We start from the raw sequence: 27068 nt of genomic DNA, 5'->3' as shown, positions 1-27068 counted from the left end.
TGCTGCCTCAGGAACGCACCCACAGCACCAGATTTATCCATCAGATGAGAGAGCGAGGCAAGAAAGACACCCCGGCTGGCGCGACTCCGGACGGAGCTGACGGGGGCAGCCCAGGCCCCTCCCCCCACCTCTGCAGCCCGTCTGTCTCCCAGAAGCCCAGCAGCACGGGCGATGGGGCAGGGTGCCCAGTGAGGCCCTGCACACAACACCCTATCCCCGAGGGCACCAGGGCAGGCGCCAGACCAGGCCTCTTCCACCCGGGGACCCTGGACCTGCACTGGGACAAGACGGGCATCACCCAGTCTCTCCCAGGACGGGCAGGGGAAGCGGCAGCTGGAGTCTGATGGCGCCCAGGCTCCAAAGCAGCCAGGCTGAGGAAGAGATCAGCATCTCCGGAGCCGTCCAGGGGCCTGGGGGGAGGGTCACTCTGGGGCCTGGAGCGGCGTCCGGGCCTGGCAGAGCAGCTCAACCGGCTCATGTTCTCAGCCTCAGCACGCGCACGCCTCTGGCTGGGCTCACGCTCTCCCTACACCCTCCAGTCTTAGGGCATCAGGCTGGACATCGGCCCGCAGCTGGGTTCCCCGACTGACACTGACCCCACTGGGGGCGAGGGCCTGCCTGGTAACGTGACAATCATGGTCAGCAAACGCCTGCCCACAGCTCAGTGCTCGCGCCCAGCGCCCAGCATGGCGCCTGGCACCAGGAGAGCTGCCTTGGCCAGCCAGTGGTCTCGGCACTAACCCAGGCTCGCCCTGTGTTAGGCTGTCCTCGAGGGAGCCCGAGCCTCCCGCAGCATGCCGGCACCCAGCCCTCTGCCCAGGCCCCACACCTGGGCACACAGTCTACTGCCTGTGACATGCTTGCCCTGCCCGAGTTCCTGTCCCAGCAACAACGCTGCACGGACCTCCCCCAGCAAGGCCTCCCTGGTTACAGTGGCATCCGGGGGAACCGGGGCCAGATGCACACGTCCCCCAGCTGGGCATGTGCTTCCTCTGCCCGGGATGGCCTGAAGGAAGGAGGGCAGCACTGGGAGCCAGACGCCTGCATCCCACCTGGCATGTGACCTCAGACAAGCCCTGGACCCTCTGGGCTTCAGCCCCTCCACCTGCACGAGGAAGAGTGGGTGGACCGAGCAGTACAGGGAACAGGCACCCCGACCAGAAGGCCTGGGGGCACACACTCCCCACGGATGGTGCCGGCCCCTGCGACTCGGTGCCAGAGCCCGCAGCTCCCCTTGCCGGGAGAGGCGCCATGTCCTGCTTGTCCCCTGCAGCCCAGAGCAGGACATCCTGCAGGACCGCACAGCCCGTCTGGGTCTCAGCTTCTCTCCAAGAATCACGGAGCTAAAAGAGAAAATGAGATGAGAGCCACAGGCACCGCAGGTGACAGTCCTTGGCAGTGGGCCACCAGCCTGGGGACCCCATCAGAAGCAGGGGTGGCACAGACGGGAGCAGACACGGAGCCCCTGATTCCAGAGAGCACCTCCCCAGACCCACGAGGCCCCAGGGATGAGCACCAGCGACATGGGCCCCTCCCGCTGCATCTGAGCACAGGAGCATAGTAACCCAGGGAATGAACCCAGCAGGACGCAGCGGTTGGCAGGCCTACAGATGGGGAAACTGAGGCCCACAGCAAGAGGCTGGGCAGAGGGAAGTCACACTGCCATGCTGGGGCCAAGGGCTCGGGCCCAAGTCTGGCTGAGTCACTTAACAAGTTCAGTGGCCTCAGGGGAGTGACCTTCCATGCCAGCTGTCCCCCTGCCCTGCCTCTAACAGATTGTCCATAAAGCAGGCCCCCATACCCAAGCCCGAGAGTCCAACTGCTCTGAGGACCCAGGGAGCCTCCTCCAGGTGCGCAGAAGGAAGCGGGGCCCAGGGCAACCCCGGCACTCGGTGGGATCGGGGACACCTGCTCGGTCTCCAGAGTGTCCCGCTCCGGTCCGCCCCCTCTTCCGCGCTGTCCCCGCCCTGGCCGCCTCGACCAGCCCCTGGCCAGACCCCAAAACGCCGCTCGGGACACGCAGGCACCCGCGGCCCTGGGCTCCTCCCGCCCCGACCCCACGTCCTACCTCCCACCTCGGCCCTCACGGTGCTTCCGCCCTGGCCCGGCGCCCCGGAAACCACGCACCGGGTTGCCACGACCTCATGGCACGACCCCGAGGAGGGTTTGATCGACGCGAGTCCATCACCGGGCTGGAAGGACGGATGCCCCCCCTCGGAGATCCCGGGCACGCAGCAGGTGCCAGGGAAGGTGGAGCGAAGCCCCGGCGCAGCCACGCAGCCACGCCCAGGCAGGCGGAACGCGGCGGCGCACCCCCCCCCCGCCGGCGCCCGCGCCCACCTTCCCGCTTCATGCCCATGGCCAGGCACTTCTGGTAGCGGCAGTACTGACAGCGGTTCCGCTGCCGCTTGTCGATCAGGCAGTCCTTGTTGTCGCGGCATGTGTAGGTCAGGTCCTTGCGCACCGTCCGCTTGAAGAAGCCCTTGCAGCCCTCGCAGCTGTAGACCCCGTAGTGCTTGCCTGCGGGGAGAGGCCCCCGTGACCACGCCGCCCCGGCCAGCAGCCCGCCCCCCGCACCCCGGCCGTGGGGTCCCGCGGTGCCGCGGTGGCCTACCTGAGGAGCGGTCCCCACAGATGGCACAGATGTGCTTGGTGAAGGACGCCATGTTCCCTGAGGGGTGGGCCGGGACTTTGAGGACACCATTGAGGCCCAGGGGGGGCTTGATGTCCTCGCTGCTGCTGACGGGGTTCATGGATGAGCTGAGCTGAGGAGGGAAAAGTGGGGGTGTCCGGGGGGCGTGTGTCGGCACGGTCCCCAGCACCTGCCCCGCGGTCGGGAGCCGCCAACATAACCCCACTTTACAGAGAGGGAAACCGAGGCTCAGAGGGGGACCCTGCCCGCCACAGGCCACACAGCTCAGGAGGGGCAGGGCCTAACTGTGCTGAGCGGCCGCCAGACTGCAGGAGGCTGCTCTGCCCACAGCCGACCCAGACCTCAGGGGAGGACCCCTGAGGCCCTGCTCATGCCCCCGCCCCTCACTCAGCGAAGAACCGGCCCCCATTACTGTGCACGCCTGCACGAGACCGCGTGTACTCGCCACCGTCCCCGTGAGGCAGGCACTTGGGGGAACCGTGACCCACAGATGGTGGGCGCCGAGGCCTGGTCCCAGCAGACCAGAGAGTCGGGGTCCATGTCAGCAGGCCACCCTGCCAGGGCCTCAGGGATCAGAGTGGGAGTCCCGGGTCATGTGGCTCCAGGCGTGCAGGGCCAGGCCAGCACCCCCTCGGCACCCAGCCCCGCCCCGCCTGGAGGAAGCGTGGGAAACTCACCAGTCACCCCGGCAACCGCCGGTGGCTGTGACACAGCGGTGACACAGCAGTTTTGGTTCTGCTGCGTCCAGTCCAGGGCTGCTGTCAGCGCCCAGAGATGCTCCCCACGGCAGCCCACAGGGCAGCCCCTCTCCCCCGGTGCCGGGACCCCAGCCGCGCGGCACCCCCGCACCCCCACTTCTGCAAACCCGACGGAGGCGGAAACCGGGTGATGCGGGCATCCGTGGGGAAGGGCGGCAGGCACCACACTGTCCCCTGGTAGCCCCGGGCCCCTCCTGCCAGCGGGAACCTTGCCTCCTTCCTTCCCCACGGCGCCCAAACCGCCCCCCACCCCTTTCCTCAAGGGGCAGGAAGAGCGTGGGCTCAAGGCACATGAAGCAGAAACCACCCAAAGCCTCCTTCCACGTGGGCCTCCGTGTGGTCCCCCGCCCATTCTCGATCCTGGGCTGAGCGGCTCCGTGAGGACACTTAACCCTCGCAGGACCCGGTGGGGCACCACGAAGAACAGGGCAGCCCCCCGGGCAAGGCCAGCAGGCCCACTTGCTCCGTCCCCAGGCGCCAGGAGTGCCCCCCAGGGAAGACAGGGGCCTGAGCAGGGGCTCGGTCTGTAAGAGCCCCAGCACCCGCACCGGGTTCATGTGTGCGCACCCCTCAGAGGGCGGGAACGCCCCCCAACCCCCATTTCCCGGGTCGGGGGACTGGCGGAACAGCAGGTGAAGCTGAGGCCTCGGAGTGGCAGGTGGTGAGCACCGAGGAGACCCTCGCGTGCTGCAGAAGGGGAAACCGAGGCCCCAAGAGGCTGGCTTGTCCACAGCCGCTCAGTGACCCCAGCCAGGCGGTCAGAGGTGTGGCACCGCGGGGCTCACAGGCCGGGTGGGGACAGGGGAGGAACGGGGTCGGGGGACAGTGCAGCTTCGGCAAGGCCTTCGAATCACGCCCCCTCCATTCACTGTGTGCCTTTGGGGAAATCACTGTCATTCTGCCCTCGAGATCCCTGGTGTGCGAGACGAAGGGCTGCCGGCCGGATAACCAAGCGGATGCCCGGGCAGCTGCCTCAGTGCTCGGCCTCCAGGAGGAGGCGCCGCCAGCTGGTCCTGGGCAAAGGGGACGCCGAGCCAGTCCCCATGAACCCACCCAGGGAGGGAGCCACCCAGGAGAGAGCAGGAGAGAGCAGGAGGCCTGTCCCCGAGCTGTGCGAGCCTGGGCAGGTGTCCGTGAGGCTGGACCCGCTGGGAGCACCGGGAGAGGAACCTGGGCATTTCCTCTTCCGTGCTTGTCCGCACCATGCTGGGCGGCTAGCGGGCCACCTGCCCTCCCAGCCTCCTCAGTTTACCCAGGGACTGGTGCCTCCCCTGGGTAAACTGAGGCAGGGCTGTAGCAGGGAGGAGGCTGGCCGGGGACCCACATGGGAAGGAGACACAGGCAGGACGGACAGTCAGTGCTGAGGCCCCCGACCACGTGCCGGGGCACCCCCGCCCTCCCGGGCCTAGGCTTCCCACGAGCAAAGTAGTCGCCGCAGGAGACCCTGCACGTGTGGGGAGACGAGGGCTGGGCCGGAGACCCCACTCAACACAAGCCACCCACTTGCTTTCTTTGCCTCAACTAGTACGTGGTCCCCACAGGGCCACCAGGGCAAGGCTGTTGGGGTCGGTCTCCCTCTCCATACTGCTCCCCCTGCCCAGCTCCAAGCTGATGGGCCTTCGGTGGGTTCACAGCTCCCGGACAGAGGACAAACCGATTCCCGGGGCCTCGTTCTACCTTACACACACCCCTCCCCAGCACCCCACCGACGAGGGGCTGCTCCCCTCCTGTAGCCCACCCCACCCCACCTCTGGGGAGACCCACGGCGCCAGCAGCCCCGCGCTGGAGCCCGACGGCCACGTGCTGTGGCCAGGGTGGGGGCCCGTCTCGTTTCCCCTTTCAGACCCTTGGCATCTATTTCAGTTCCCACCGGAGCCTCCGGGACTTACTAAAATCACCACCTGCCTCCTCCGTGCCCCACCAGGGTCTCCTGCCGCCTCATGAGGCTCCTCCCTTCCGCACCCACCACGCCCTTCCTCCAGAGCCCACGGCAGGCCCCCCTCACCAACCCACGGGGGAGGCCATCACCCACAGCCAGAACCGGGGTGGAAGGCTCGGGCCCGCCACACACGGAGAAGGTCCTCGGCCTCGCCGGCCTCACGCTGCCAGCAAGGCAGGGGCAAACCCTGCAGCACGACCCACCTCAGCCGCTCGCCCCGTCCCAGAGCCTCACGGCCACAGGACCCCCCAGCACTGGCCGCCCCGCTGGCCCGAGAGGATCCGGCACCAGGGAAGCTTCACTGGGCTGTTGACGCCTGGATGCGGGGCTGCCCACGGCGGGCCAGGTGCGGCGGGCAGGCTCTAGGACGAGCGGGGGACACCCCTGGGCGTGGCGCTGACGGAGGCCCCAGACCAGGAAGAGATGCGGGGCCGTTTGGGCACTCGGCCCAGCTCACACGGCGGGCCAAGTGCGGGGGGCTCGGGTGTTGACTGCCCCCACCCTCAGCGCTGGGGCTCGAGCGGGCAGCCCTCGGCCGAGCGCCGGGCCTCCCCCAACAACAGCAGAGAACCTCCCCGTTCTGGCAACCATGACTTCGCGGTTGTGGTTTGGGGAGGGGGTGGGGCATGCCCCCCTTTGAACTCCACCCACACACCCATGAATATGGGGAACCCCAGGTCTCCGAGACAAGCTGCTGAAACGCAGAAGCTGCGCTTGCTCCAGGAAGGAGCTGCGGGGGCGTGGGGCTGGCGGCAGGGTTCGGGGAGACAGAGGCCCACCCGGGAAGGGCAGCCAGAGAGGCCAAGCACCACGGGGGGAAGGGGTGCGCAGATTATGGCAGAACTCCCTGTGGCCCACCTGACGGACGGACACACAGACAGACGGCCGACCACAGGACAGTAATGAGCATCTGGGACACGGGTTTGCCTCCTGCCCTGCCCCGGGCCCGACTCTTGCCCTGACTCTGTGTCAGCTTCATGGGGCGCGGGGCCCCTTTCCACACACAACCCGGGTTCAGCCAGCACCTGCTAAGTGCCAGGAACCTAGCTGAGCGCAGGGAATAACAGAACAGGACAGATGCGGTCCCAAAACGCCCTCACTCCCTAGCACCGCGCAGCCCCTGCCTCCAGACAGGTGACCGGTACCGAGGGGCAGGTGCCCCCAAGGTCTGAAGGGCGTCACCGCCACCACCGGGCTCCTGCTGTGCACTTGGGGTGTCTGGGATGGGTGGCAGGCCTAAGGCCAGCAAGGACCCCCGTGGGGCTGAGGGTCAGCAGGCGCCTGCCTCCATCATGGTCCCCAAGGGGCTGGTGCGGGCTCCAACTCCTTGTGCCCTCTCACCCCCCACACGGCGCTGTGCAGCCTGCAAGAGTGGGGGTGGGGTGACCTGGCCAGGCCCAGGAAGGCAGCCGAGCCTCCTGCATGCCAGCACCTTGGGCTCCTGCCTGCTCTGGGGCCCAGGTGACATGACAGCGGCCCTAGCTATTCTGCTCCCTTCCCTCGGCCACCAAGGGCCACCAAGATCGCTCTGGAAAAGCCAGGAAGATCCTGCACCAAGGCCAGCCCTAGAGGCCCAGCCAGACAGGCAGCGGGCTGGCTCAGCTCAGGGATGCCCAGGCCTCCCACGCCAGGGCCAAGGAGGGCCACCCTGCAGGCGGCAGTAGGGATCTGGGAGCCCATGGGACGCGGCGGGCACAATTAGATGTAAGGCTCTGGGCAGGGATCCTTGCACTTCACGTGTCTCCAGCAGGCCGTCCTGAGGCTCCGTGGAGATGGTTTAGAGACCCCCCACCACGGGGCCTTCACCTACTGGGGAAAGAAGAGCGGCACGTGCGCTTGGACTTGGACGAGGAACAGGGCCGCCCTACTGCAGCGAGGACAGCTCGTCCGCACAGAGAGGAAGGGCCGGCTGGGACTCAGGCAGGTCTCCCATTCACCCAGCAGAAATCCACCGGGAAGTACACAGAGCTGGGAGAGGGGAGACCCGACTGGGCCCCGGGGCCCCTTCACAACGCAGGGACCTCCAGAAGAGCTCAGGACAGGTCTGCAGGGGTTTGGACAAGAGGCGACCGGCAGAGAGTGGGCCGGGCCTCCAGGATCCGCATCGCAAGAACCAAAGTGAGCCAGGGCCTGCCAAGCACCAGCTGCTTTCTGATTCACGGACAATCCCAAAAGCCAGACGGTTCCAAACACGTGACTATGGGAAGGACCACAAGCCCAGCGGAGGAGCCCGGGGCCTCGTCCGAGGGGGGCGCATCTGCACAGAGCCTGCGCGTCTCTGCCCTGGGATCGGGGCCCAGGGGTGCTGAAGCCCCTGGCGTGGGCTGAGCAGAGAGGCTCAGGAGCGAAGGGCCAAGAAGGGGCCAAGGCTCCAGGGAGGCGGGTTCAACCCGACACACACACAGCCCCCACCTGCAGAGCCGGCCCCGGGAGCAGGGAGCCCCCCGACAGCAGGGGCCCACTGCGCAGACAGCCAGCTGCAGCGAGCTTGGCTGATGGCCTCTCAGAGTCCAGGGCTGGGCAGTTGGCCAGAGCCGGCCTCAAACTCAGGCGGGAGCCTCCTCTCTGAGACTCTGCTTCCCAGCGGCAAAGGGCAGGAGTCACAGCGCACCCCCAGGGTCCACAGGAAGTTCCCACCTCTGCACTTACCTGGGGGCTGCCCGTGCCGAAGCCCAGGGCAGGCGTGGTGGGCACTGACATGGAGTGGGGGCCCATGGGGGAGCTGATGACGGAGAAGGGCGGGCCCATGCCGTTGATGGGGGAGCTCAGGGTGCTGATGGGCGAGTGCAGCTGTCCCGGGGAGCCGAGAGAGGAACCGATGCCCGGGCCCAGGGAGGGGTGTAGCGAGGGGGCGGCCATGGAGCCTCGGCCCGTCGGCGAGTTGAGGGACGAGGAGTTCACCTGGGTGGAGAAGTCTGTAAGATAAGAACCCAGAAGAGAGTGGTCAGGAACGCACACTGCCCGGCCTGCTCCCTGCAGGACACAAAGGCCACGGCGAGGCCAGGCCCTGGCGCCCCAATGGTGAGTCTAACCCCACAACAAGCCTAACAGTTCATGCTGCAGATTCCTGCCAACAGGAGGCCGGAGCGCAAGGAGCTGCCCCCCGACACCCACCAGCCCCGGCCGCGGGGCGCAGGCTGGGCCAGAGCAGACAGCGCAGGCTGAGCAGGGGACAGCGGCCAGCGGTGGCTCCCTGATGCCCATGCAGGCCAGGAGGCCAGAGAGCCGCCTGTCCACCTGGAACGCCTGCTCACCACGAGCGGCCGGCCCCTCTGCCCGTGCACCCAAGAGGAAGAACTAAAGGTGAGCCGTGACAGTAAGAGCCACGCGGCTGCTGCTCCCCGAGTGCCCACCACGTCCACAAGGTGGACCCCATGCCCGGGGCTGAGAGCCACGTGGTGAGTGCGCGTCCCGGCACAGCTTACAGACACGCAGCTGAGGCCCCGAGTTCCCACAGCTGCCCGGGCACAGCACATCTGCCACCAGGAGGCTGACCCCCGCTCCGAGTTCTGTGGCCTCAACACACCACCCTGCCCACGCCCACCCAGACGCCCCCACGGCCACGGGCCCTCAACCCGCGAGGCCCCAGAGAGACGCCCGCTTCCAATGTGCCCGGGCCCGCTTCCGCGGGGGCCTCGTGGACAGGCCGGGGTGTGTGCCAGCCCAGAGGCTGCGGGGAGAGGCTGGGACCTCCCACACATGCTTTCATCTCGGGATTTCAAAGCCCCAACGAGGGAGCTAATGAGGCCTCCCCACCCCACCCTGCAGGCTCTGCAGGAAGAAGGCTCCCCCGGAGGAAGGCTCAGGCGGCGAATCCACTGCCCACGGGCAGGCAGAACGCACCAGCACAGCAGCGGAGCTGGGGAGCCCGAGGCCGCCTCCACCCGCAGAACGCCCTGGGCCCCTCCTCCGGCCTCAGCCTTCCAACCTGCAAACGGGCCTCGCCCACAACACCCCAGGTCAGAGGACCCAACCTGGCTGCGCCCCTCAAGGCTCCGGGTACAGCTTGCCTCCCTGAACCTCGGGGCGGCTGTGTTCCAAAGGCCCCCCTGAGTCTTGGGGGACAGATCCCATCATACGGCGGGACACCACGACCAAGCGGCCCAGTTGAGATGCGGCACATGTGACTCTGGCCAAAACCCTTATCCAGGGCCGTGCGACCCTGTCCCCGGAGATGCTGGGGGTGGCCAGCCCGAAGGGTGGGGTGGTCCCGCAGAGATGTGCCACCCCACCAGAGGCCCAGCCCCGAGAGCATTTACCCGCTTCTGCCTCTCAGCCCCTGGCCCGCAGGACACTTCCCCCTCCTCCCAGTTCCGTGGGATCAGTGGCGCAGCCGGCCCAGAATCCCACGGTCCAGCCGGGGGTGGGCAAGCCCCCGGCGCCCTGACTCCACTGACAGCAGCCTCAGCCGAACCAGTGGAAATGCCTCACTCACAAAATCGGAGATTGCCCATTTCAGTGAACTTGAGAATGAAAACTGGAATTCCAGCGGCACCGGGGGCCGGTAGCGCCCGTCAGCAAGGGTGGGGGTGGGCATCGCAGACCTGCCCTGTTGGTCTCAAAGTGCCTGAAACACGTGTGCCTCGAGGGCCATAACTTCCCCAGAAAGCCCAGGGGGGAGCAGCGGGGCTGACGACAGAGGACGGGCCGGGAGAGGTGTCTGCACACGCCGGACCCAGGCCGGCCGCCAGTCCCTGAACCACGGGGCTCCTGCGGCCCTGTCCGCCCATCCGAGACAGACACAGAGACTGAGGCACAGACCGCTGGCGTGAGACTCGCCCGAAGGCCTGAGTGCAGAAATCCGCAGCTGCCCCGCACCAGGCAAACAGGGACCCACCGTGGGTGCCTCCCCAACCCGCAGCCAGCCCCGGATGAGGGCCCAGTGCCGGCTTCACCCCTGCCAAGCCCATGCTTCCCTGTCTGCACACAACCATGTTGCAGAAGCCAGCCACGGCCTGGACCAGGGCTGCCCCCTCCACGCCGTCGGACGGGCGCCTCTCTGACTTCACCATGGACGCAAAGGGGGACAAGATGGACTCTGTGAAACAGCATCAGCGGCCAGCTCCACGGGAGAGCACGGAGACCCCGCCAGGCAGCCAGGGTACCCGCAGCTCCCAGGCCCAGAAGGGCGTCTCTGCACCCCCACGCACCTCTCTTCCTAGAAGCGGGAAGGAGACCAGGATGCCAGGGCCAAGCCCAGCAGCCACTCCTAGACTCCACCCCTGCCCAGGTGCTCCGGGGGCCTGGGGGGGCCTGAATCAGACCAGGACACCGCAGGGCTTCTCAGGGGCCACTCGCCTCAAGGGGCGGGGTGCAGGGGTGCAGCCAGTAGCCACGGTCGCTGGGAGGAGCATCCACTGCTGCCACAGCTCCCAACTGCAGGGCCCCATCCGCCCACCGCCCACCCTGCGGGGCCCTGAGCTGCTGCTGGTTTGCTGCTCCCCCCAGGAAGGGGAGGGAGAGGCAGGAGAAAGCTTGGCCGGAAGGAAGGAAGGAGGGAGGGAGAGAGAGAGGGAGGGAGAGGCCAGCTGCCAGGCTGCACCCCAAAGCTCCCAGCCCCGCAAGGCACTGCCTGCCCCTAGCCCAAGTCTGAGAACCAGGAGGTGGGTAGCTACCAGAGGAAGGAGCCCCCACCGCCAGCTTCTGTGCGGCCCCACCCCGCCCCGGCTGGACGGCACAGGCTCAAGTGTCCAACAACTGCCCCAGTGTGAGCTTCTGGGGCGGCTGAGTCTGGTGGCTACACCGGCCCCCCTCAGTGCATGCCCCCTCCGAACCCCTGCTGTCCCCAGCCCCCCCCCCAGTGCATGCCCCCCACCCCCTCCCTGGCTTTGGGTGTTTCCTGTTTACACAGAGCATCCGCAGCAGACACTTTCCCGGAGCCTGGGTGACAATGGGCTGGGCGTGTTTTCTGGAGTCTTCTGGAGAGAGACACTCTGGCCAGGAAGGGAACGTTACAAAGAAAAGGCAAAAAAAGCCCACACATCCTCTGCCTGCAGAGGCCCAGCCCGCCCCCTGCACACGCCTGCAAGGCCCCTCGCCGCCAAGCCCCTTACCCGCCCCCGCCCACTGAGAAGCAGAGGAGTACTCAGGCCTTGCTCTTTAAAAGTCATACTTTGAACCTGCTCTGGCTTTGCCACTGGCTGGTCACCACACAATTAACTGACCCCTGCTCGGCGGGGCTGCAGGACACCGGACGCAGGCTCCCTGCCCCAGGGATGCAGAGGGGCTTGCGAGGGAGGGGCAAAGCCCGAACCCCAAACCTCACACCCTCCGCACCCCGCACCCCTTACACTGCACATGCACGCACGCACACATGCACGTATGCATACACATACACACGTATGCACACATGTGCACACGCACACGTATGTGCACACGCATGCACACACCCCTTGGGGACTACGAGCAATCAGTGAGACTGGGGAAGGAGGCCATGGCCTGGGAGCTCACAGGGACCTCCAGGAAGGACAGGTCCCTGTCCAAACCGGGGAGGCGCAGCAGCCGCAACATGGGTGAAGAGACCTGGGAAGGCTGCCAGATTCAGTCCAGGAAGGCTACATGGAAGAAGTGGCAGACAGAACTCTCTTTTGACACAAAAAGCACTGCAGGCCACAGAAGTGCTTCTAAAATGCTAACACCCGGAGGCCGGCATCAGCCACGGGGCAGAGACGGGACGCGCTACGGTCTAAGCCCCAGGACCTCCCTGCGCCCCAGAGCCCGAGGGTGAGGAGTTGTATTTGGTAAAGTTTCAAGTCAAGAAAGCACTCCTGGTAATGGACAGCGGCAGGGACTGCTTCTTGGGGTGGTGAGCTCCCCATCAGAGCCGCATGCAAGCAGAAACGGTATCCACCGCTCAGGAATGGCCCAGCAGATGGCCCCTAAGGCCCCTTTGAGAGAGGGACTCTCTCCACCACCCTCCACAATCCCTAAGCTCCGTGTGCTCCCTCCAGAACTGGGGTTTTGGAGCCACCCCACAGCAGGGAGCTGGGAAACCCCACCAACGCCTTTCTGCTCCCCACAGGGTAGACAGGGGCATGTGGCAGGAAATGCCAGCCAGCCCCAGTGCGGTGGGGTTGGGGTGCACCCCGGGACTCCGCCCCCTCCGGGACAGCTCAGGGCTCCTCCAAGGCCCTACTTTGCAGAACCGACTGGGGCAGAGTCCAGGCAGGCCATGGGCTGGGGCTGCATGTCCAGTGGAGAAGAGGACGCAGGGCCAGCCAAGCGGGGAGCTCAGAGGTGGGGAGCAGCAGGAGGTGCAACGGAAGGAGCGTGAGGAGGGGTCCCGTGGGCGGGCATAGGCCAGAGGCTTCGAGGGGGGCCAGAAGGACCGCAAGGGGGCAGGAGAGCAGGTGCCCAGGAGGAAGAGGGACACAGAAGACCCCGGGACAAACAAGACTGGGTTCTGAGCACAAGCTCCCCCAGGCTCTGCAATTCTGCATCCCTGCCTGGGGACCCGCCCCCCCCCGGAACCGAAACCCCATGTAGAGGCGCTGGCAGGCCTCAGGAGCTTCCCGGGACACCCACCTTCAGCCCCCACTTTCCGGAAGGACTGCTTCCCCTGCCACCGCCGGGGGAGGGAGAAGTGGCCGCCCGGCAGGGACTGCGGTGGGGACCACGGCGAGCGTCTGGATTTGGGGGAAGCTGAGGGTGGCTGGAACAGACGGAGGGGGTGGAAGGAAGCTTCGACCGGCCCCGCAGGGTGAGGGGCCTTCGGGAGCTGGGGCTGGGCCGGCCCTGTAGGCACAGACTCCTGCCTGCCCCCGGGGCGCATGGGCCCAGCACCGCCGAGCCTGTCTCCCCTCCTGCGCGCTGAACCTACCCATGGCAAGAGGCTAGCGTGGTGGCCACTCTCCAGCCTGCAAGCGGTGGGCTGAGACGCAGCGGCCCCGCCACCTCCCAGCCCACGGAGCACGGCACCCCGATGGCCGCCCCGCGCAGTGTCAGCTGATGGCTCAGGGGGCTGGGGCTGAGATTTCAGCTCCTCTGGGGTCCCCCTGCCCTGTCCAAAACCAGTGGTGCCAGCCCCAAACCCCAGCCCCTGCTGAGGAGGACACAGGTCAGCTGGGCCTTCCCAAGGGGTCGAGAGAAGCCCGGGGCTACCCCTGCCCTGCCCCAAGCACCAGAGGCCTCAGAGCAGGGTGTGTGTAGGGGGGAGCGCATGAGGCAGCCTCGGAGGCCCACGCTCTGGCAGGGTCAGCAAGCCCACGGGCCCACGGCGGCCAGGACTCGGGACCTGCCCAGCTCTACACGGAGCCCACGGTGGACCAGATCCACCCAGATCGTGGACCCGAGAGGGAGAGAGGAGGGGCACGGCGAGCCAAGACACACGCTCCTCCACCTGCCCGCACCTGTGCACCGCAAGCGACTCCAAGGGTTTTTGGTTCCTGGGCGCCCGACAGGGACTTCACCCCCTCCAGGTCCCCTGGAGACCACCAGCTGGCTTCTCTGAAGTACCGCTTCACGGAGCCACCCCACCCAGCCCTCTGAGACGCGCAGGGGGGCCCAGGGGCCTGGGAGCAAAGGGGGGGCAGGCAGGGGGACACTAAAGACCCGGGGACAGACAGGACATTCTGCTAGATAAAGGACAGACACCATGACCCCCCAGCCCCGAGGCCTTGTGGGGAGCCCAAGTGACCAGAGACGGTGGACCTAGCAGGCAGAGGCTCCACCCAAAACTCAGGAAGGGTCTGAGGCTTCCTGGGGACCCCAAGCGTTCATGTTTCAGGGACCCCAGGTGTGCTGGGCCAGCTCAGGCCCCTGGACTCTGATCTGCGCACCGCCTCTGGTTGCTCAGGGCCCCTGGGAACCAGCTGAGCAGGAGACCTCAAGGACTTGGAAATGCCAGACCCACTCGTGTGGTCACTAATCCCCACCCATATTGGGGACAGCAGGGGCTCGGCTCCCATCCCACACCCCAGAAGCAGCCACGCAGCTGGGCTCTCCCACTCGGAACTCACAGCTCAGCCCTCTGCCCGCCCTTGTCCCGCTGCCCCTGGAGTCACCCTGGCCCCCGATAATGGGATCAGGGCCTGGCTCAGAGCGTGAGCACAGGAGACGGGACACAGGAGGGAGGGAGGAGTTACACGGTGAAGGCAAAGGGGCCTGGGCTCCGACACAGGAAGGTACCCAGCACCAAGCACGGCTGGTCAGACACCTGCCGCCCCCCAGGGGAAAGAGATAGAAAGGGGGGGGATGGCACTGGCAGCCCGAATCTATGGGACCCCATCAGGCCCCTTCCCCAAGGCCCCCCAGGGTGTGAGGACAGGACTGGTAACACGAGATCTGGAGCCAGGAGACAGCAACCTAGAGCTCTCAGTGCTGACCGCCTTCCAACCCCCCGGCCCGAGGAAACAGCCCCTGCCATGCCCCTCATGGGCACGGGCCCTGTCGGGGCCCAAGGACCTAATGGGGAAGCCACTCTCTGTAACAAAGCTCACAGCAGGACATCGGGGCTGATACCTGGCGAGCGCTCAACGACAAATACATCTGTCCTGTCACCAGTACCACCACTGTCACCGTCACCATCGCCGTGACCACCGTCACCACGCCTGCCGTCACCCCTGCGTCACCCCCGCTGTTGTCACCATCGTCACCGTCATCACCAGCAGCACCGTCACCGTCACCATCAATCACCGTCACAGTCGCCGTCACAATCACCATCACAATCACCGTCACAATCACCATCACAATCACCGTCACAGTCACCGTCACAGTCGCTGTCACAGTCGCCGTCACAGTCACCATCAATCACCGTCACAGTCGCCATCAATCACCGTCACAATCACCGTCACAATCACCATCACAATCACCGTCACAGTCACCGTCACAGTCGCCGTCACAGTCACCATCAATCACCGTCACAGTCACCGTCACAGTTGCCGTCACAATCACTGCCACCACCATCACCATCACCCATTCCCTGGGCAACCCCCCCCCGCCACACCACACCCACGACGGTCGCACGCTCAGAGTGTCTGATGCTAAACGGGATTTGCCACAAGTAGTGCAAGGGACGGCATCTCGGGGTCGGGCTGGCCACCCCCCGCAGGCAGGGCTGGTGGGGGCAGTGGAAGAAGGGGGTGGCACGGCCGACTGGTCCAGGAGGCACTGCGGTCAGGCCCAGCGGCAGCAGGTGCAGGTCCAGCCACTGGGGGGGGGCAGGGAGCACAGGAGAAGTGGGTGCCCAGGAGAGGGTCCCCTTGGAACAGCCAGCCAGCCAGCCCCTGGGCCTGGAAGGTGCTCCAGAAAGAGCTGAGGAGCACCAGCACTGAAGCCCGGGGGCACGAGGACCAGCGTCTCTGCTGCAGGCCGCGCTTTGCGTCCCTGGTCCTCGTGGCCACAGCCCCTACACCAGGCGCAGCCAGAGTCAACCAAAGGCATCTGCACCCTTTCCCCTGACTCCTGCAGCCGGCGCTGCTTTCGCCCGCTGGGCTGGCAGCACTCAGCGAGGCCTGCGGCGGGCACTCTCTGGGGTACCCTGGGGGCTGAGCTGCGCGCCCAGCCTGGGGGAGCCCTGCTCGGACCGTCACGGCAGGAGAACGAATGGGAGTCTCAGAGCAGCACGTGGCCCCTAAGTCTTCGCAGCTCAGACCCACACCAGGAGAGGAGCAGAGTGGGGGTCGCGGCACACCTCAGCCGGGCACCTGGGGGGTGGGGCCGGACTCCCCCCCAGGGCCCTGCCTTGGCCCACCCCATCCTCACCAGGCCACCCTGGGCCCCTGAGTGCTGCAGAGAGAAGATGCCAGAGGCTGCTCACAGCTTCAGGGGAATGGGGGACATGGCCTAGAGTACGGACACCTCCCTCCTGGTTCCGACCTGCACAGCACACAGACGCCCCCAAACATCGGCTCAGGAAGTGCCAACTCCCGCCTTCCCTTCCCTCTCCCCTGCAACAGCAGGGGCTTCCAGAGCTCCCAGCAGGGCCGGCCTTTCCAGGAGAAGTTACGTGACCACAAGCAGGGTGGGCACCAGCAGGCAGACCTGGCCCCAGAGGCCTAGGACGGTGGACAGGCAGCGGTCAGGACTGGTGGTGTCGGGTCAGCGACTGTGGGATAGGCGAGTCCCACCCCGAGCGCTGAGCTGGGTTCCTGTTTTGGGGGCACTATTTCTCCATCCATCCCACAGGCAGAAACCTCAAAGGATGCTGGCCCCAGGGTTCCAGCCACACAGTCGCCCACTATGGCCCCAGCCCCATCTTGAGACCAGTCCCTTTAGGAGAGCTCCAAGGCATCTGATTTTCCAAAAGATGGGCACATCCTTCTACCCCAGAGATGACGGTGTGGGGGCAGGGCAACAAGGCTTCAGGTGGCCTCACTGATGGGGCTACGCACCCATCCCAGGAACCCCGAGGTGAGGACGGCCCAGCCCACACCGAGGAGGGCGTCAGGAGAGTGCAGTAATTGCCAGGACCTGGCTCGGACCCCAAACAACGCTGCGTCCCCTGCCCAGAGAGATGCTAGTTCCCAGCCCTGTGGCCAGAGAGCCCTCGGCAGGCTGGCCGGGGCACCCGTGTCCCTGGGCACCACAGGCAGACTGCCCCACGCGGCTGTCCGACAGCTGGGCCACACCTCGCACTCGGTGGCCTACCACGGGCCACCTGCCAGAGAGGCCAAGCAGCAGCTGCAGCGGACGTCCCTGGGCCTGCGGGAGCCAGGGGCGCGGGGGGAGGCACTGGTGCAGAAAGGGGGTGACAAACGGCACAGAGGAGCCGGCAGCCACGACCAACCTGCAGTGAGGCCAGCACACCGGCCACGGCCAGACGGAGCTCCCCACACTCGCGAGCCTGCCACCTGGCACCACGGGGGCGCCGAGACTCCCTGGAGAGACGCCCCACTGGCTCTCGCGGAGCCGAGGCGGGGCCTCCAGAGCACACCCAGCCGGCGCCGTCCCAGGAGCTCTGGGGACTCCTCCACGGGCAGGAAGAGGGCTCGGGGGGCTGAGGCTCCTCCCAAGCCTGAGCGAGAGCCAGACGGGGGCCCCCCACCCCCACACAGACGCCCCGTGGCCAGGGCGTGGCCAGACACCTACCTGCAGGTGCCACAGAACCCGGTGGCCGGCAGCGAGGCTCACCATGGGGACGGAGTGGCGGGAGCGGGAAGCGCGCTCACCTCTCCGGGGCCAGGCAGGGGCTCCTGCGTGCCGCGGCCTCCCCTCCAGGCTGTCCCCTCCACTGGCCCCAGGCCCGGCGGGGAGCAGCCCAGATGGCAGCCGCGGAGGAAGGTGGGTGGGAAGGGGGGAATTCCTGGTGAAAGCCCGCCTGCGGCCTGGCACCTTGAGGCGGGAGGGGCCCGAGCCCACGGGCTGCTTGAGCCCGTCTCTTCAGCAGGGAGAGAGACGATCCTCGTTTCATCCTGAGCTGTGCTGCCGCGGCTGGCTCCGAGGCAGCTGGCCCGGGGGCCCTGCTCTGTCGCGGAACGCCTGTGCTCTCTGCCCACTCCGGCTGGTTTTCTACTTTTCATTTGCATCCCCGTCGGCTTCTGAGACACGCTCGCCCAGACGCCCAGGGCCTAGCCTGCCACACGACACTCAGCCGCGGTGGGGGGCGGGGCCTCTGGGCAGGTGGGTGCCAGGTCCGGGACTTCTCGGATGGTTAAGGAAAGGGGATGCTCCGGGTAAAACTCTGGGCCCAACGTGCATGGGTCTCACCCGGGGGCAACCCCGAGTCCCCTCTGCCCACAGGGCACCCCCCTTTCCCGGACGTGGCACGAACGCTCGAAGCCCCCAGGACGTGGCTGCCTGGGGCCAACCCAGGAGTCCCTGGAGAACAGTCTGCTCCGTTCCCAAGGGCTTCCTGGAGGGCTTCCCAGGCCCCCCATCACCACGCGCCATGAACCCTGGCCACACAGCATCGTCTCCTGGGCAGAGGCTCACCCACGCTGTACTGACTCAGCTGGGAGCCCTAGGCTGGGCCCAGCTGTGCACGGGGCAGCAGGCAGACTGGTGCAGCCGGGAGACAGGGCCTCACCCGTGAGACAGACCGAAAACAGGACGTCTGCCTGCCAGAGCGGGGCTTCCCCGGGTTAGCGGCTGCAGGGGCGCCTCCCCTCCACGGGGCGGGGGCCTCTGTGGGTGCTCCCCTGCATGGTGCGGCCGCCCAGCCCCCATCCCTACCCCCCGGGCCCCCCCACCCAGAGCTGCCTGGGCACACCCCTGCCCTGCCCTGCCTGCTCCTTCCCTCTCGGGGCGAGAAACCGCCTCGCAGGGCCCCCTCTGGGGGGCCTGACGTGCGAACCCCTCACTGCCGCGTCCCTGGCTGTGATGCCCACGGGCTGGGCTGGATCCCCAGCTCAGAGCCAACTGCTCACCCAGCCGCCCATTGGGGCCCTGCCGTGTGCCAGCCTCCGCCCTCGACTTCCTCCCCTGGGCTGCCAGCCTGGGCAGGGAGAGGGGAGACAGAGACCAGAGAGAGCCGTGCAAGCACGGGGCCAGGTCTGGCGGAGCCTAGAACTTCGTTCGGCTCTGTCCTCACAAACATCAAACCATGTCACCAGGATGCCGACCACTAACGTCCCTGGGGGTTGGGTGTGGCCACGGAGGGAGACAGGTGGCATCCGTCTCCAGCGGTCCCCTGCCCCAGGAGCCCAGAACAGGCCCCAGGGAGCACCCACGCTTGCACCCAGCCTACCGCGTCTCCAGCAGAACAGGGGGCAGACGGACGGAGGGACAGAAGGCTCAGGAGAGCCTCTCCCTGGGCTCTGGGTGATCAGGACCTCCGTCCGCCCCACAGTGCCCCCCACAAGTGCTCGGCAGCCCCCCGGTACAGAGGACAGTGGCAAGCAGCCAAGCTCAGGTCTGCTACAGCCTGGCAACCACCGCCTCCGCACACCCAGTCCACAGCCATCCCGCCTGCTGATCACTCAGCAGGACTGGCCACAGCCCACGGCCACTGCTAGTACCTGCCATGGCTCCCCGTTATACACCCCCAAACTCCAAAGCCCCTGGCCCATCTTGGAGGCCTGAGGCCCTCTGGGGCCCCAGTACTCCTGCCTCTGCCACACTGGCTGAGTGAGGTCAGGGCCTCTACCCTCCCACCTCCTGCCCCCAAGCCCCCTCCCGGGCCCTCTAGCTCACCAGCGTCCACCTGTCTCGAGTCTCACAAACAAGCTGCAGAGTCAACGTGGGGGAGGGGACCTGGGGAAAGTACGTTTCCACCGTCTGCTACTGTCCTTGGGACTATCTGCAAACAGCTCAGTGAACTACAAATAATGGGCAGTCCTGAACGCCCGGAGTCGGGGGAGGGGTGCGGAGGGCAACAGAGCTGGGGACCAGCCACCCCAGGACCAGTCAGGTGGCCAACGTGCGTGCCCAGTGGCAGGGCCATGCTGAGAAGCCCAGGGGACCGGACCCTTGCCCTGGGGAGCTGGAGCTCGGTGTGGTCCAGCCTCAGGGGTGGGGGCAGCCAGCAGGCAAGGCCGAGTGCAGAGGCCGGGAGGTGGCCGGCCCAGCACACCATAGCGTCCATCTCTCACTCCACCCAGAGAGAGTCGGGACACCCTCTCGGCATCAGAGAGAGAAGCAGGGGCCCAGAAACCTGCCTCTGAGACTTCACACCCACCCCAGTTCCCAAAACCCAACAGTCCACGGAGCAGTGGCCCTGGCCAAGTGGGCAAAGGGCCTGGAGCCCCCCCACCCCCCGCCCAATGAACACACAGCTTGCCAGCTGCCTGGGGACCCCTCAGCACCCAGCTGTGTCACCTGGAACGACCTCCCTCTACCAGAGGCCCCTGACACAACCCCTTCTTCTTCTCAGATGCCAGAAGACCACAGGTCCAGGTGCAGAAAGACCCCAGAAACATGGAGAAAACCCTGATGTGCTCAAACAGCGGCCACAGACGCCAGAGGCTACAAGCTTCGTGCGTTTGACTCCCAGAAGCCGTCCCTGCTCAGAGCCCACTGGGCCAACACGGCGCGCGGGGCTGACACACCACTCGGGGGGCGGGGGGAAGGCTTCCCGGGAATGAAGAATCGGAACAAGCGAGATGTGGGACCAAGTGGTGACAAGCAGGGGACCGTGGGAGAAGCCGAAACATGTGACCAACGTCCAGCAGCCGGGTCCACACTCCAGGCAGGTGGCCAGAGCCACAGGCCCACGCGGTCCACAGGGAAGCGTGGCCTGCAGGACGCTCAGAGAGCCTGGCCCCGCCCCAGCGTCCACGATGACCCCCGCTCACACCCCGCACACACACGCACCGCGGGCCGCCCAGCCGCAGGAACCGGTGCCCCAGCCTCCGTTCAGGAGCCCAGGCAGGGCCCCACGGCTCAGGACAGGTTCTGTGTAAAAGTCACTACATGATTTTAAACGTCCGTCACGACAAAAGGTAAACAGCCCTAGAAAATTCTCTACCTGGGTCCGTTTTACAGATACGGAAGCCAGAGCCAAGAAATGAAGGGGTCCGTTCGGGGTCAAGCCTGGAGGCAGACAAGAGACACACACACCATCCTCAGCCCCAAGGAAGAGCTGTCCGAGGGACGGGAGTCCCAAACCCCGCCGACACCTCCAAAGCCGGACAGACCGAGCCCCTCATCTGACACAGGCCAGAGGGTTCTTTGCTGTAGGAGGACAGGGCGACCCCGAGCGGCCCTTCACAGTCACTTGGCCAGGACGGCCCGGCACAGAGGGCAGAGGCAGGTGCAGCTCTGGGTCACCAGCAGGCCGGAGCCGGCCCCAGGATGAGGGTGCACGGCGAGCGTGCCCCGGGCCCGTCCCTCGGTTCCAGACACCACAGAGTGTGGGAAAGGCTTGCGAAGGGCACGTCGGGGGCAGGCGGCCACCAGTCAGGACACTGCGGCACCCAGCTGCGCGTTCCAGGGCCAACACCCCAGAGTTCCCTGCACGTCCACACGGCACAGGCCAGGCCAAGCCATGGCTCCTGACACAGAAGACGCAAGCAGGAATCTGAGACAGTAAGAGTTCAATGTCCAGCAACTGCCAGACAACTTTCAAGGGCCTGGTGGTCCGAGCTCGCGGCCCCCAGCCAGCCAGGTCTGCTTGAGCCCCTTCCCTGCTGCACACCTGGGCCTCGGTCTCCCCTGAACCCAGGCACAGAAGACCGTGTCCCACCAGGGACATTTACGAAGGCAAGTGCAGAGCACACGGGCAGCCCTGCTCCTCTTCTAGGGCCAAGAGCCGGGACAGGCAGGGGCACGCCCCCCATTAGCACGAGGGGTTACTGTCGCCTTTCGCCTCTCGCCAGAGCCGGCACCCCCACCCCCTGCCGGCCTCCTCCCTGTCCACGGCCCCCTCCAGTCAGACTCGTTCCACGGGTCCCCACCTCTAGTCTCCCAGTGAGAACGGGGAGTGAGCCAGACCCCGAGAAGCCCTCCGCAGAGCTGGCCGCCCTTCCCACTGCGCCCCAGAATCCAGCGCCCACACACACAGGCCAGGCTGCCCCCAGGCCCGCCAGTCCTGCCAGTCCCGGCCTCACCTGCCAGCCACCGGTGGTCCCCAGGCCGCCAGGCCAGGCCCCCTCCCGAGAGAGAGGCCAGGAGGTGCAGCCTCATGGTGAGTGTGGGTGACAGGTCCCACCATGGGGGAGGCCCCATCAGCCCCCGGCCCTCTGGCTCGGGGTCCCACGGCCTCCGACGATGCAGGGCGGCGGTACAGGGGCGGCAGGGGCCGGGAGGGAGAGGAGGCGCGGGAGGACCAGCGTCGCCACGAGGCAGCTGCCGGCGTCCGGAGCAAGTGACGCTCGCATCAGCCCAGCGGGCGAGTTCCCCTTTCCCAGGGCCTGCCCAGCCCACCGCCCTCACCCAGACACCTGTGACCACAGGCAGCTCCCACTGGCTGAAACCAGCACTTCTGGGAAAAGGACAGGGACCCCGGCCTTGTTTCCTCAATTGGAGACGCAGCAGCCCAGGCCGCAGCTGGTGCCGCAGATGGGCACGCCGCCCGCCAGGGCCTGCAACACAGGAACAGCACCAGCAGACCGGAGTTCAACCTGCCCCCACCGGCCAGCCCCCCACCCCAGTGCTCGCTGCTGTGAAGACAGGGCAGGCAGGGCACCCCCATGCTGCCAGCCCCCCCAGCTGCCCGCCAGCACGGCCTCCAGCAAGGGCTCCTGCGTCCAGACGCGCAGCACTTGTTCCAGCCTGGCCTGCGATGCTCTGTCCTCCCTCGTCCCCAGCAGCAGACGCGGCATGGAGCCCTGCAAGGCAAGGGTCCCGCAGGAGGATGGGGCAGCAAAGGTGCAGGCCCAGAGGCCAAGAGTCCCGGACAGGACAGACAGAGGGAGGCCGGGGTGGAGGGACCACAAGGCGCTGCACAGCCAGAGAAGCAGGGCCTGCGCAGGCCAGGATGGGCCCCCTCTGCAGCCCACAGGGACTCGGCCTCGGAGGGGAGAGGGTCTTCGGGAAGCAGGAGGGAAGCTTTCACAGGCCCCCAACCCCTCTTCAGCCACACAACGGGTCATTCTTCTACAGCACAGAATGCCTTTTGTGGCCCATCAGCCAATGGCCCCAGGCGGGCGGTGGGAGTGGGGGGGCACGGGGGCCACAGCACGCACCCTTCAACCCCACCACCCCTGCCCGACAAGGAGCCCGAGGTCCGACCGGGTCTACCCACGCTGGGATGCGCTGCCCAGAATGCCGGGGCCGAGATCATGCGGGAGACTCTGAGCAGCACGTCCCCCCTGCCCTGCCCGCACCCCCACCCCCGGGCCTAGCACCGGGCCTAGCACCGGCACTGGGGACGGGCCACCGAGACCGAGATGTGGCCAGGGCTGGAGGCCCACACAGGCCTACGCCGTCCAGAAGCCCTCCGCAGGACTCTCACAGATGGGCCACCGTCCTCGCGCACAGGCCAGACAGCCCCTGCCCCCAGGCCACTCCAGTGCGCCCCACACCTGTCCCTTCATCCGCCCATGCTGCCTCCTCCTGAAACCCAGCCCGCTGTGGGACTGGCAGCCCTGCCCTCTGCCCATGCAGGTCCACATTCACGGGGGCAACTGGGTTCCTGATTCTTGCCCTCCTCCGTGGCAGGCCCTCCTGGTGCTCACATCCCCACGGCCAGTCACATTCCCCAACTCCATCCTGTCACCAGGGACCCATGACACGTCTCGGCCCCCTCTGCACCCAGAGGTGCAGAATGGCTGCCCAATCTGGGGTTCCAGGATCATGAGGGGAGGGCCCAGGAGTCACACCGCGGAGTGGAGAGGCCCAGGACTCCCAGCTCCAGGGTGAGAGATGGCACAGCCTATGTTTTCATTTGGTTTGGGTTCTATGCTCTACACACAGGTTGTCTTCGTGGTGACATGAACCACCTCTGCGGCACCCTGACTGCAGCAAGGCCCCGGCCAGACGGGGCCAGGCTGCCGCTGCCCTCCTCTGTGTTGGCCACAATCCCTCACTCACTCCTCTCCAGCCTCCCAGCGCCTGCCCGTCTGGATCAGGGCCGGGGCCACACCTGGGTAAGCTCACCGATGGACAGGTGGGCACGTCCCGGCGGCAGCAGGCACGGCAGCCCGGCCCGCCAGCTCTGCCGTGGCTTGTGCCCAGTGGGGCCCCCAGCTCCTCCTCAGCTGTCTGTGGTCTGGCAGGTCACCGGCCTGCACCACCAGGGCCGGGCAGGACAGGGAGGCACGGCCCCTGTCTGACTCCAGGCCCCCATCCCACAGGGTCAGCTCACTTTTCCACACATCTTCTCCCCGGAAAGCTAACTCTTGCCGTTTGGGGCAGCCGGGGAGGAAAAGGTGCCCAGTGCCACCCCGGGCTTGCCCTCCGCACCACAGGCATCTAGGACGGCAGAGCCACCCCCCGGAGCCCACACAGATCTACGCCTGCCTCTGCAGGACAAGGAGCAAGCCCCGCAGACCGGTGGCCTCGGGTAGGGCAGCCTGGACAGAGGTCCCCACCACGGCCCACCTGTGTGCTGACGCCCGGGGAGGCCAGAGCGCCCCCGGCCCTGGCCCATATGCCCACCAGCCACCTCCATGTCGGCCACAGGCTCCTAGAGTTCACCAGCACGGGGCTGGCCCGGGGCATGGCCAGGTGCCTCCGGGCCCCTGGGGGTCTCGCCAACAGTCCCATCCAGAGAAGCTCAAGCACCTGGCGGCAGGCGCGAAGCAGAACGGGGAGCAAGAAGGGCGTGCCCCATGGGGGGTGGGGGGGACACGCGGGGCAGGTACCACCCAGGGGCTGCTGCACCTGCCGGCCCGCTGGCTCACACGAACCAACCCCTTGGCGATCGGCCCTGAACAACATCGTCAGTAGCTGGACGTTGGCCGTGGCCGGAGCGTTCGCAGCACGGAAACCGGGAACCCCCACCCATCGGGGCCTCCCCCCACCCCGCCCCGAGCCGCAGGGATGCCCCCTCCCGGCCTCCGCTTCCCCGTGGACCGGAGAGGCCCCTCCCCTCCCCCCACACCCCCCAGTGCCACAGACCTACTGTCCCTTGCAAGTCAGTCCCCTGCCTCTGGTCCGCGCGGCCGCTCCGGCCACGTCCAAGATGGCGGCCCGGAGGCCCAGGGGGCGCGGGAGGCCTTCCGTCCCCTCCGCCCGCGGCCGCCCCGCCCCGGCACCCAGCCCGGGGCCCCTGCGGCCCCCGCCGCCGCCCCGGCCGCCCCTGCCCGGCCAGCGCGCAGAGCCCCGTGAGGAGTGAACTCACACACCGCCCCCACCTCGGCTTCCTTCCTCGCCGCACGCCGCGGCAGCGAGGGGGCCGCGAGCTGGCCGGGGGGGGGCAGGGGTGCTCGCGCCCGCACTGGGAGGGGCGGGGGCCGGCGTGGAGGCAAGCCGGCCTCTGCCACCCTCCCGGGTCCGGGCACAGGCCCCCCACCAGCTCCGCCGGAGCAGCGCCCCCACCAGGGACCCCCAAGAGCCCGGGGGTGATGGGGGTGGAGCCCTGAGGCTGCTGAAGACCAAAGACCATGAACTCGGGGAACCTCAAGTTCACCCAGGGGTCTACCTCCGCCGCTCCCACCGAAGCTAGCCCACCTCCCTCTCTCAGGGGGGCCTGCGGCCACAGAGGGCTCACCTGCCCCCACACGAGCCTCAGCGTCCAGCCCTGCCCGACCCCAGCCCCCTCCAGTCAGGCCCGTCTGCCCCTCCGCGCCCAGCCCCGGCCCCCCGAGCAGACGCGATCGTTCACTCTGGAGCTTCCTGCTGGGGAAACCTCCTCCAAGAAGCCCTCTGCCCCTGCCAGAGCGAGCCCCAGCCCCGAAAGACCCTCTCAGAGCCTCAGCCTCAGCCCTGCAGTGGCTAGTCCGAGCCCACCAGCCCAGACTACCGGCCATGATGGTCCAGTCATCCCTGGACCCCAGCCCCCAGCCCAAACTAGACCCTCTGGTCACCGCTCCCAGCCACATGACCTCTTCAAAGCCCCTGAGCCTCAGACCTCCTCCAGCCGGCCCCATCTCCCCCAAGACCTCCCACCACCGGCCCAGCCCATGTCTGTCCTTCACGGTGGTACCCAAATGGCCCCCTGAGGGTCTGGGGCTTTGCCCTGGAAAGCTGTGCCCAGCTCACAGCTGGCAAGAGGCTGTGCGGGGCTCAGACCTGGGCTCTGACTCTACCCACAATGGTCTGTCCCGCTCCCCACAGGGGGAGCAGCAGCCCCCCGACTCCCCTCCCCTGGGACTCTGCTGTCTCTGCAGCCAAGTGTGCCTTCAGGAGGACGTCTGGCTACTGTCTACCTCGGGACACCTGCAGCTCTAAGGCCCCTAATCCCGGGCCTGGTGGCCCTAGCCCCGCAGGGGCCCTTCCTCTGGCCTCTGACCCCCCAGGACCAGGTGAGGCTCGGTGGCCAGTTCTACGCCCACCAGGCACAGGAACAGGAGTGGACCAGCACCAGGCTGGCAGCTGGGGGGCACCAAGCGTAGGGGGCTGCCCCTTCAGGCCCACCACACTGCCATACCTACCCCCGGCCATGCAGGGGCTGGACCCTGTGTCTCCCCGCCTTCCTACCTTGCCTCCTGCCTCCCCACGGGTTTGCCGGCCACGTGTGAAGTGGGTACAGAGGCAGCATCTGCCCCTCACGGAGCACCAACCTGGGGAGGCACCACCTTCTCACAGCCACCCCGTCTCTCCAGCCCCAACAAGCGAGCCCCCCACCTCCCACAGGACGCTGGTGGGAGGCGGGGTCTCTGAGATCTGGCCCACAGCCCAGCTTCCCCGTGAGGCCACAAGCAGGGCCCCTGCCCACCCTGACCCCTTCCCTGCCAGTGCCAGGCCAATGGCATGTCTTGGCACGCCACCCCACAGCCGGGCCCCTGCCACCCCTGCTCCGGGGATCGGTGTGACTCACAGGGTTGGAAGGCCGCCTGGCCCCCACGCACCTGTCCAGACTTGCTGCTGGCGGACGTCAGGAGGGCCTGGGAACTGGGTGTCCCCAAGACTGTGGGGCCAGCCAGGCACTGTGCCACGGAGGAACTCCCAGGAGGGACTCAGGAAGGTCACGCTCCAGCAGGTGGGTCAGGAAATGGAACCCCTATAGGGGTGGAGCCCCGATCCCAAAGGCCCTAAAGGCCAGAGGAGCACCTGGAGAAAGGGCCTTGGACTCGGACTGAGACCTGCTTCCCTGGCCCCCGTGACGCAGAGGCCAGCATGCTGACCGCCATGGAGTCCCCGGACCCTGCACGTCCAGGTTCAGGGCCGCTGCCTCCCCCCACGGGGCTGAGCTTCACCCCGGGGGCTACGCAGGTCCACGGGCCCCAGGCCCTGCACGGGCCTTCCGCGAGGGCCAGGCCAAGGTCTCAGCCATCCTGTCACCCCCCTGGGAACAAGG

The 27068-nt window shown here is 67.2% G+C and overlaps 1 protein-coding gene across 3 annotated transcripts in view; it reads right to left on the bottom strand.

Moving 5' to 3' along the window:
* RXRA (retinoid X receptor alpha) overlaps positions 1-27068 on the bottom strand; it is a 91704-nt gene that overhangs the window by 17548 nt on the left and 47088 nt on the right. For all 3 annotated transcript variants that reach the window (XM_044264530.1, XM_044264531.1, XM_044264529.1), the window contains exons 2-4: positions 8000-8265; positions 2615-2765; positions 2341-2520 (exon numbers count right to left, since the gene is read on the bottom strand). In XM_044264530.1, coding sequence (XP_044120465.1) covers positions 2341-2520; positions 2615-2765; positions 8000-8265 — 597 coding nt within the window. The remainder of the gene's footprint in view (positions 1-2340; positions 2521-2614; positions 2766-7999; positions 8266-27068) is intronic.

Source organism: Neovison vison, chromosome 9 (genome assembly GCF_020171115.1).
Source record: "Neovison vison isolate M4711 chromosome 9, ASM_NN_V1, whole genome shotgun sequence".
Taxonomy (NCBI): Eukaryota; Metazoa; Chordata; class Mammalia; order Carnivora; family Mustelidae; genus Neogale; species Neogale vison.
This window is presented reverse-complemented; position numbering and strand designations above follow the sequence as displayed.